This window comes from Plasmodium malariae, assembly GCF_900090045.1.
Source record: "Plasmodium malariae genome assembly, contig: PmUG01_00_47, whole genome shotgun sequence".
In the NCBI taxonomy this organism is placed as follows: domain Eukaryota; phylum Apicomplexa; class Aconoidasida; order Haemosporida; family Plasmodiidae; genus Plasmodium; species Plasmodium malariae.
The window spans coordinates 68,733-80,951 of NW_021638321.1; the positions used below are offsets into that span (position 1 = coordinate 68,733).

General features: G+C 18.3%; 1 protein-coding gene and 2 pseudogenes across 3 annotated transcripts; 1 reads left to right on the top strand and 2 right to left on the bottom strand.

The window, feature by feature from the left end:
• The first annotated feature begins 2,946 nt into the window (after nucleotides 1–2,946).
• Nucleotides 2,947–3,908, top strand: PmUG01_00076600 (annotated as a pseudogene). The gene is given in 2 exon segments: nucleotides 2,947–3,537; nucleotides 3,552–3,908. Coding segments are annotated over 2 exon segments (948 nt in total).
• Nucleotides 3,909–6,638: 2,730 nt separating this feature from the next.
• On the bottom strand, nucleotides 6,639–7,519 carry PmUG01_00076700 (annotated as a pseudogene). Its single transcript is given in 3 exon segments — nucleotides 6,639–6,935; nucleotides 6,950–7,315; nucleotides 7,433–7,519. Coding segments are annotated over 3 exon segments (750 nt in total).
• A 2,571-nt stretch (nucleotides 7,520–10,090) lies between these two features.
• Nucleotides 10,091–10,975, bottom strand: PmUG01_00076800 (fam-l protein; the record flags this gene model as incomplete). Its single annotated transcript, XM_029006489.1, has 2 exons — nucleotides 10,091–10,765; nucleotides 10,889–10,975. The coding sequence occupies 2 exons, from the start codon at nucleotides 10,973–10,975 to the stop codon at nucleotides 10,091–10,093; spliced, it is 762 nt and encodes a 253-aa protein (XP_028859252.1).
• Between the last annotated feature and the right edge of the window lie 1,244 nt (nucleotides 10,976–12,219).

The following is a 12,219-nucleotide window of genomic DNA, read 5'->3' on the forward strand; positions in this document are numbered from 1 at the left end:
ATTAAAGAAAACATAAATATTTTATAGTAAACTTAAAAAATATGATATATTTTTATTTTTCCCTTTCAATTAAATGCCTCATTGAATTTTTATAATGTTATATTAATAAAAAATTTTCAATGACATTCTTTTTACATTTTAAAGAAAATTTATTAATTTGGACTTTTATCTTTAAATTTGTTTTTGATTTTTTGTAATTACTTAATTATATTTTTCTTTTTTCTATTTAGCTAATAAGATTAATGGTTATTATTTTTTAAATTATCTATCTATATATTAATATTTATAAAAATAACTACTACTAGATTTATCTGTGAAAATATAAAAACCATTTTATATATGTAACAATTTTTAACGGATATCATATACCAAAATAATAGGTAGATTACAGATTATTTTTTACTGTTTCATATTATGTAAATCCCATAATAATATCACTTTATTTATGAATTTTACAATATCATTAATTCATAAATAATATTAATAAATAAAATGGCAAAAAATATATTAATCCGAATTAATTATAATTATTACCATAGGTTAATACAATGCTGAATGAAATATATATACGTCATTGTATCGTAATAACCTTATAATACATAAAACAAATATATTATTACATATTAATAACATATTATTAGGAAAATAATTATTTTTAGATAATTATATTAGCATTGTCTTTGTTCCAACAATTTTGAATAAATTCAATAGAGTTTATATTTTTTCTTTTTGTTTTACCAGAAGTAAATATATAATTCTTTTAATGTATATACTTTTAATTTATATGAGATTCATTCCATTAGATATTTTTATACATTATCATAAAATATAAATATTACATGCATAATTTATTCATACAAATTATACATTACCACAATAATAAATATTTATGTTTTCTTTTATATTTTATTTTTTATATATGATATGGTAATTAATAAATTTTTTAATATAACTTTAGTCTATTAAATCTATAGTGATTATACTAGAATTATATTGAATATTAAAGATAATAATAGAATATTGGCAAACATAAACCTACAAATGTAGTTATTAATTAATATTAATCTCATAACAGCACAACAGTAATTCTTTGGAATTTATTAGGCATTTTGACAACAGAACTACTTTATTAAACGAAACTCATATATGAGAATAGAAAAAAGATATATTATTGTTATAAATATAAAAATAAAATAACATAGGATATCTTACGTAAAATAAATTTAAAAAATATTTATTTTAACAATTATAATAATAACCTTTCTATATTAATTGCTACTTTGTTCATAAAGTAAAAGAGAAATCATTCTACGTATATACTAATAACAAAAACAATTTTTGTTTTTATGTAATTTTATATTTTTTTTAAATATATTTAATTATATGTTAAATATATTAGTACAATTAAAATATAATAATATACGATTTATATATTTTACTAAATGTATGATCTTAAGATATTTTACAATAATATGATATATAAAAAAAAAAAAAAATAATTTATTATTATTCTCTGAGATCTTTTAAATATACGTTTATATATAGTACAACATATAAGACACATAATAAAGATAAATAAAATAGCAGTGAAATAAGTGAAATTGAAAAATTTTATGATATTTCTTTTATCAATTATTTTACTATATTGGGTAGGTAGAACAAAAGCCATAAATTTATTTTTTAATTGGGCTTGTCATATTTTGTCTGTAAATATAAATTTTAGTTAATATATTAATTTATATTTTTTATTAGTCACATGTATAAATAAAATTCACTAATATATTTTACTAAAAGCTTTTGGTATAAAATTTTTTTTTTTTTTTATTTAATTTATAATTTTAATTAATCTACCTTGTAATAATATGTAATTTTTGTTTATATAATTGTTATATTTGAAATATAATCATATATATCATACTAAATCAAATGTTATAAAGATTAAACTGAAACTTTAGCTTCTTGTGTAATAGTATGAAAAAAAATAAGAGATTGCTTTAAATAATATGATAATGTTTATCTCTAGAATAATATATTCATACTTAAAATATTATTTTTAAGCGAGATATTTTTAATTTAACGAAATAGTACTTATTTTAATGTATTATAAACCTATTTAACTTGAATTTATTTTTCATTTATGAAAAATTATAATTTCACTAAAAATCACGAAATTGAGATTCCTAAAGAGCTTATATATTATTATAAGATATTTTTAATATTAACTGAAATAATTTGAAACGTGCCATTCTAACACTAAAATAAAAATAAAAGAGAAAATTCTATACCTATAAAATAAATAATATTTATCTATTTATAGTATTTTAAAAGGTAAAAAAAGATTTTTAATTAGATACTCGAATATAATTGGCAATTTATATGAGAGTACTCTAAAGTTAATTAATTTTTTTCTATAGCATATAAGTACATTTATATATTTTTCACACGAATAAAAATTAAAGAAAAGTATATACATTACTATAACTGTATTCTAGATATAATAAAGAAATTATGTTTTTCAAATTATAATGTTTACAATTAAAGCTTTTATATTGTACTATACAAACTATACATCTTTATATTAATTTTAACCAAAAATTAAAGTGGTGATTTTATTAAGAATTGTTTTTTTAAATTCTATATATGACAAAAAGGAACGAATCTCATTTAAACATAAAGCGTAACATATTTTCACTTAGATAAATATCAATATGACGTTAATTTAACTTTTGCTGTTTCATTCACTTATACTTGTACAATGGCGCCCAACATTCCATAGGGAAATATAAGATTTATTTTTTTGTTATAATATTTATATATATGACAATATTTCATTAATTAGTTCTTATATAAATGAAATATATATTTTTATTTATTAAAGATTTTACCAGCATATATTATTAGTATGAGAAGTATTTTTTATTATATTTTTTTTTTTTTTAGAATAATTCCGTGGAATTATAACTTCAGTATAAAAGGGAATATGAGGGGGTTTGTTAAAATATTAAGAGTGGTGGTATAAGTCCTGGGCAATATTGTTCTAATACTAAATATAATTCTTTAGATATTCCTAATACTAATTTTACTACATTATGTCAACAGATTGGTAGATATTTAATTGAAACTAAGGATAAATATTATTCTGATAATCTCAAACGTCGTAAATACTTGAATTACCTGATAAATTCAGAATAAAAAAATAAAAAGAATAATAGTTACATTTTGTTTAACCCCTTTAGAGATGTTTCGTCTAAATTAGATAATATATTCATACAAGAAATAAAAGAAATTGATACTGAATCTTTAACAAAGCTTGAATAAATATACGGTTATTATGAAGATTTTAGCAAATTTAATGATAAAAAACAGGATTCTGGTGATATAATTTGTGGTAATATTAAGAAATGTTATAACCTTTACAAGAATAATTGTAAAAAACATCAAAAATGTAGTTAAAATGCTTTTTGCGTGGATTTAATCAATTGTAAAAAAGTATTTGATAATAAAATTCACATGGTAACTCCTTGTACTGGTTTACCACATATTTATCACTTATACAAATAGAATATATATTTGCTGTCGGTTTATCCAGAGCTATCGTATTACTAGCATCATTCTCTTTATTTTTTCTATATAAAGTTAAAAAATTATAGTAAATAACGTGAATATTCTAATACAATGAGTATACCCATTTTCACAAAAATTTACAGGCACAAAACATTAATATATTTAGGTATATATACATGTTTTGTTTCATATAGTTTACTTTATTGAAATCATACTTATATAATAGCTTAGTTATGAAAAAAATAGTTTAATTTAAAGAAAAAAGAGAATCCTTACTAAATATATATTAAGTATTAGATAGAAAATTTAAAGGAAGTTCTTATAGTATAGGATATCAACCACAATGTGATCCTTGATATAAGAACTACAGTTTATATTATTTGCAATACAAAATCTAATACTCAGTGGTGCAAAAGTTACATATAATAGGATATTTCTTAATAAATGATATAAAAAAAATTAGAAATGTATACAAGCGCATAAAAATTAAAAAAAATAACACAGCAATTATTCAAACAAAGGGTTAACATAAATACAGTACTACTGTTTGAGTCAGTAGAAAAAGGTCCACTTATATATGAATTTTTCTTTAGAATGAAAAACACTTAATTTTAAAACATAAATATATAGCACAAGACTGTAAAATAAATAATGATTTTATTACACATTAATATATAGAACTGTTTATTAAATTTGTATTAAAATAAGAAGAGATGAAACAGGAGCTTTAAAAAAAACACAAGTAATATTATTATCCAAATTAAAAAATAAAATTCATAAAATAAAAACATTATTCAAAAATTCAAAAGAATAAATATATATTATTTATAACTTTAAAGGTTTATTATCATTTATGTGCTTGCCGATAAACAGAATTAAAAATTTAAAATATGTAAAAATTATAGTATTGTTGTTTTTGTATGGTATTTATTCTATGTAACATTGTAAAAATGTTATTTATATATGTAGTTAAGAGATATTTATTCTACTCACTCTCTAATTTATATAGAAAAACTCTTAATATTTAGTTTATAATTCATATATATGTTCTTCTAAAGCACTATAATTAATTGTCTTTTTCTCTTCTAATAGTTTTATACATATAACATCCGAAGTAGTAAGAAAATCTTCTTATGAAAAATAACAAACATATATAAATTTATTACATAACTATAAAATTTTATCTAATGTATATTATAAAATAACAAATCGTATATACATTTCTATATTGCATTTTTATTTGCTATATGCCAAGAAAAAAATACAACAGTTATTTCCATAAAAGTAATAGCAAGTAACATTATAATACCTAAATAATTAGAATAGTTGAAAAAAAATTCTTTTATTATTCAGGTTTCTAATATAATTCTACTATTTTGAACTCCATGGAACTCATATATACATTATTATACATATTACATTTTAAAAAATCAGACTCTTTTTTTGCTGCATGTAAAAACTTCAGATGCATTTCTAATAAACAAATTATATATTTCAGAATTGGAATTAATATTAATTATTCTGCATAACTATATGATATCTTGTATTTTACCATATATCTGTAATTTTGTTACTAATTTAGGTATGGAAATGATCAGATTACTCATAATATCACATTCAAAATAATAAAACAAAAATATTTTTCATTGAAATTATTTCATGTTATTTTAAACATTAGCACGTTCGTATTAAAAGGATAAACGAAAATATATTTGAAATAAGGAGATAATTAATTTTATGTTTCATAATAATAATTTATAGTAATCATAAATTTAATTCGGAAAAAAGAATTTAGCATACGTTTCCAGATTATAATAAATATAAAAATACTATATAGTTTATAATATTTATTTAATCATAGATTTTAATTTTACTACATATATATATATATTATATATATTATATATATATATATATATATATACATTTTGTACATCATTATGTATATAACTAAAAAAATTATAAAAATATTATTGTGACATTTTGTTCCTAATTTATTTATGTAATGTCATTTTGCAATGTTTTTAACATAATTAATCTATATAAACTATTTACTCAGCTCACTTACAAATTCAACATACTTTTAATAATTTATTTTCTATAAAAAAATAATTTCAGTAACAAACGAATTGCTTTCATTTAAATAATAAAATATAGGATTTATAAAAATAAAAATTTTGTTAAAGATTAAAATTTTTTTTCTTATAACATATATTTTTTTTTAATATATTAATTAAAATATATTTCATTTTCTTAAAATAATGAAGTTCATTTTTTTCTATTTATAAATTAATTATATACTTATAGCATACATAATCTTATTAAATAAAATAAAATAGTAACTTGGACAAAATTAAAATATTATTCCTCATTACCAAGGGAATATTACTTTATAAGAATATTATTTTATTATACAATTCTAATTCCCTACGTACACCGTTAAAGAAACAAAATCAAACTTCTTACAAAATTTATTAATAATTATTTTTATGTTATGCCATATTTCTAATAAAAATTATTTATATAACAAATATTATGTTTATATTGGAGTAAAATATATAGAAATCATTGTAACATAATATATATATTACTTTACATTAAATACAAAAAAAAAATATTAATTTTTAATGTAAAGTTCATCATATAATTTCTTAAGTATGTCTACAGATAATTATATTATTCTTCTAGAATATAAAATACAATACAAGTACTTTTCGTTTAAAACGGAAATTCTAACACTTCTTCATTAATATTATATATTAATTTTAACTCACATATATATGTTTCTTATAAGAATCTAATTATATACAGAAATGCATATATTACATGATGTTATTTTATTTTGTTTCAACAATAATTTATAATAAAAAATCACAATCATTAATGCATTCAAATTTACCAACAAAGAACATAATTTGTGAGTATTAATTATAAGGATTACGTTCTAAACCCATGTACATTAATAAAATTATAGAAACAATATATATGTTTATTAAGTATATAAAATAAAGATATTACATATATCGTTTCATATAAATAAGTCATATAAAAAAACATGTTTCATGTTATGCACTTTACTCATACATCGCCTTAATTCTGTTATATTTTTCATTATTTCTTAAAATTTTAGGAATTACTATTACAAGCATAACAACTAATATAATGATAATTGTGCTAAATGCTATTAAAAAAAAATGATATTTTGCCTGACCTAAACATGTTTCTACAGCTGACCACACATTACTTATAATTGATAAATCTTTAATCGCTTCTCCTGCTTTTTCTAATAGCTCAAATCCTTGTAATATGGGTAAACCTATTCCCAACAAGAAGAAAAGTAAAAATATGGCACTTCCAAATCTGTAACTTTTAAATTTTATTTTTTTAAAGATATATCTCTAATTCTCCTCCTTTTTTCTAGAAAAGCATCATAATCTTTTTTTCTTATTAATTTTTTTTCAAAATGAAAATGTTTTCCATCAAATATTCCATTATTGTAATCTATAATTTCTGTATAGTACTGAGCTTTATTTAATAAACTTTTGTTGGATTTCGTGTTTTTTTCTTTATTCCATTTTTTATTATTAGTTATATATTTATTTTCTTCTTTATCATTATTTGGAAAAAATTCGTTTAAATATATGTTATTTGAATCTTTATCCTTTTTGCATTTTGCTAGTAATCGATAATTCCTTTTGTCTAATATTCTACACTGCAAAAAATTCTCACCTACAAATTTGTTAAAAGTTAACTAAAAAACAACATTATTATTCAAATGAACAAATATTTTAATTGTAAAAAACTATATTAATAAAAAAAAAACACAAAAATTATGTATAATACAATAACATAACTAATGTTATCATACCCCATCATGGTTAAAAGAGAAAATCCTCTTTGCAAAAGTAAAAGTAGTTATTATAATAAATAAGATTGGATTAATTTTTAGTTCCATATTATATATCTATAATATTATAAAATACAAACTAATGAATAAATAATAACATAATATTTTTCTTATTAATATCTTTTGCTTTTTAGTAAGATATTAATTAAATATATACAACTATAATTTACAATTAAACAACTACATATGAAAAGATATATAATAATGTATTATATATTTTTTACCTAAATGTTATATAAAAACAAATTGTATCATTAAAATAAAAGAATTTGAATTCATTCATAAATATACAATATATATATATTAACTTTTTATTTAATGCAGTTTTAAATATTTTTTATTATATGGAAATATTCAGTTTATAAGCAATAGAGAACGTATAGAATATATATATAATACGCTCCTCTATATATTAAAATGCTTATTAAGGATACTAAGGAATTTATCCTGTTTGTAATACTAATTTTACAAGTATCATATTTTAGAGCAACTATATTTTATTCTTAATAAATATTAATTATAAAAGCATAAAATAACAAATAAAGAAAATATTTTGTGTTGTGTTAATTATAATCAATGCTTTAGTTTCCTCTTATTCATAAGCAGTTTTTTTGTTATTCTAAATATAATTAAAAAAATATAATTTATAATGTAATATCTAATTTACGAGGAAATATATTCATAAAGAAATTCAAGAAATAATTTTTTATGATTATGCATTTATTTTTGTAAATTATAATTTTTATAATTAAGTCACTGTTTAATTGTAAATAAAATATTTTTAAATTTATCCATTTTTTTTTTTTTTTTCCTTATTTATATTTTGAATATTGTAATTCAATTAGAAAAAAAGAAAATCGTAAAATTACGATAGAATTATTCCTTACATATACGCGTATACGTATTTTTTTCATGTAATAACATATTTTAACGAATTATAATAATACTTTAAATTAAAAAAAAAAAATTAATATGCATTGATCATTTTAGTGAATAAAAGAAACACTTTTAAGTGTATGTAATTGTGAGAATTAAGCATATGTTAATATTATACTAATATTTTAATTTGAATTTATGAAAAATAAAATTTAATAAATAAAAATAAAAGAAAGACATTTGCATGCTAATACTTAGATATTATATTCGTTTACTTAATGTAAGAAAAATAGTGTAACATACAAAACAAGCTATATTAAAATCTATTTGGTAAAACAAATAATATTTTTTATATATTACGTATAATGAACAAAATTTTCATTTTATTTTATTTTATATTAATAATGACTACATAAATGTAAATGAACTATTAATTGTCTATAAATACTATAAATACTATATATATTTATGCACCTTTGAAAATTTATTAACTCTTAATACAAATATAGATATAAAAAAATGAAAATATATATAAAGAATAGATACAAATTATTACATTGTTGTAGAAAAAATAATTATCTTTTCATTACCCTTTATGATAATTGGACTTTTTATACAAATAGGAAAATATTAAAAATGATAATATTATGAAAAAGCAATGGAAAATAAAATTTATGTGTATTATCTGTTAGTATACGCTTAACTTTAATCCATTATATTATTCTTTTAATCATGTGAATATTAAAAAAAATAAATATTTAATTTACCTACAAATTTTCAATATAATATAATTTAATTTAAATTTCCAAAATGGAATTAACACAATAATTAACCAAAATAATAAATAATGAATTTAACTATTGATTTAAATGTAAAGATATGAAACATATAAACTCTTAAGGAGTGTAAAGTTATATTTATTTAATAATTATGTTTTTTTATTATATTTTAATGACCTAAAATGAATACCATAAAAAAATATAAAAATATAGTAAAAATATTTGTACTAAAATTATGTTACACAATACATTTCTGAAAAAACAAATATTAAAAAATAAATATTTTTTTTTAAGTAAATATATATATCATTACAAGAAAATATACTGACCTCCTATTGTTAAATTCTAAAGAAAACTTATTTATCGCTAATTTAAAACTAATCATGCATTTTCTTAATAACAAGAAAAAATAATCATTTTAAACTAGAACGATATAAAGAACACAAAAAAACCTTTTATATCAAATATATATTATCACAATTCAAATGATTTACATGAATTGTGATATAGTATATTTATTTTAACACACAAAGATAACCATTTTTCATAGATATCAATTTAAAAACAAAAATATATATACAAAATCAAAATATTTAATTATGCCAAAACAATAAATTAAAATGAAAATTACTAAATATTAAAATGTTCAAATTCAAAAAAAACTTCAGAAAATATGTTTATTCTATTATATACCTAAAATACAACATATATATGTTCAATTCTACTACAGAAGCAATTAAATGTATGCTTAATAAGTGTATGAAGTAAGATATTACAGACATAATTTTATATTAATGACTTCATTACATAAATAAACGTATTTACTAATATGCATATTATCTTTTTCTGTATTTAATTTTTTCATATTTGTTGACTTTTTTATGATAATAAATAATTCCTATTATTACAGTAATACTTAATATAATGAAAGGTACGAAATATATTAGAATACGGAAAAATTGTCCTAATATGCATGCATCACTAACACTATTTGCTGTATCACACATAATACATGTAGCTGTGCCCCAGAATCAGATACACTGTGTTTTAAAAACCCTCCTAAATTTTTCAAAACTGATAAAAATGATTTCCATTCTCCTTCGCTTAAGGGTTTTAAAAATTCCTTGTTTAATCCTAATTCAGACAATAAAGTACTTTTGGGTTTTACAGAATTCAGTGATATTTCTAGTATAAATATTATTAATAAAAACAAGAAGATTAACACAGGTAAAAAAATTCGCAATCCGAATTTTTTAAGTATTATTTTGTTGTAAATCTTATCACTGATTGCCTTGTTATTTTTAAGAAAATCCGTATAATCAAGTTCTTTGAATATTTTTTTTTCGGTATGAGAATATTTTTTTGTTTCAAATGTACAAGATTTATTTTTCGTAGGTCTTTTATAACCTCCTGCACACTTTGAGGGACATTCATTTGATCTTTTTTTTTTCCCCAAATCATCCTTCTCATTATTAGTTATATCATTTATTTCATGCATACCATTAATTGACATTTCTTCTTTTAAACATAAAGTACTTGAATCATTATCCTTCTTGTATATTGCTAGTAAGCGATAAGTCCTTGCATGTAATATACTACGATTATTCTTTTTTTCATCCAAAGTTTTTTTAAGAGTACTCTAATAAATAAAATAATGCAAATATTAGTTATATAATAGAATAAAGTATCTAATGGTAAATATAAAGAACTAATAAAAATTAATCGAAAATAATATAACTATCACTAAATAATATTTTTATACTATATAAATACAAAAATGACATATCCAACATAAAAGGATAAACGTAGTAATTTTAATAAAAAGTGTAGTTTTAATATTTTGTTCCATGATATAGATCTTTAAAGCTGCAATATACTTATCAAGAATATAATTATGACATAATATTCCTTTAATTATAGAGGATACTGTTATAATTTATTTTATTTTTTAATTTTTTTTTCGTAAAAATATGTTAAAATATACATAACTTTAATTTATTTATAAAAGAATGAAAGAAAAATAAATTATAAATTTTTGGTTCTAATATTTTTTATAGTGCAATAAATTTAATTAATATAATACAAAATGAATTCATTAATAATTTTTCAAAATATATAAATTATTTATTTTGTAATATAATTAAACATTTTACTTTTAGTTCTTTTCAATATAAAATAACAAAATAAATATATGATTTATTTATATTACGAAATATTGATTATATATAGAATCTAGAATGTACAGAATATAGATAATACATTTCTCTATATTTTAAAAAAAAAGTATTACTGATTTCAAGGATGTATTCCTATAAATAATACAAATTTTATGAAAATTATATTATCGAAAAAAAACGTTATTTCTAAAATAATATTAATTATTATACCTAAATAACAGCAGTAATAATAGAGAAAAAAATATTTTTTAATAGTTTTTGTATTATTTTATCTATATTTTCGGCAACAGTTACTAGCAAACGTATGCATTTTTTATAAGCTATAATATATTTTTAAAAGAACATATTTATAAAAAGCCAAATAATATACTAAAAAAGTATATGTTTCAATATAAATGAAGTATAATCTTTTGTTTTGTAATTTAATTTTTGAAGAATATAGTACTTCGTTATATATAATTTATGCTATTATTCATAAATTAACAGATTGTAAAATTATAGACTATTATTTTCTATTATTAACTTAATATATATATTTGAAATTTATATAATACAAATATAATAAAGAATGCATAAAGTACATTCATATAAAATGTATTAACATATGTACACTGTTGGTAAAATAATATACTTTAATTATTTCAAAGGTAAAAATGAATATAATTTGTTCTTATCCATTTATTTTATCAAAGATACTTAAGTCTTATTTACAAGAAGCATTGACTCCCAAAATTACGTAATATAAAAGGAAAAATAACAAATATCTTTAATCCACTCATTTAAAAAAAAAACTTTATGAATTATAAAATTCATTATGTTAAATTAATATTTCATTCATGAAATCAGATTTATATTATTTCTATTAATAATTTCATACTTGTACAATAAAAACAAAACTAAAAATTTTTGAAAAATA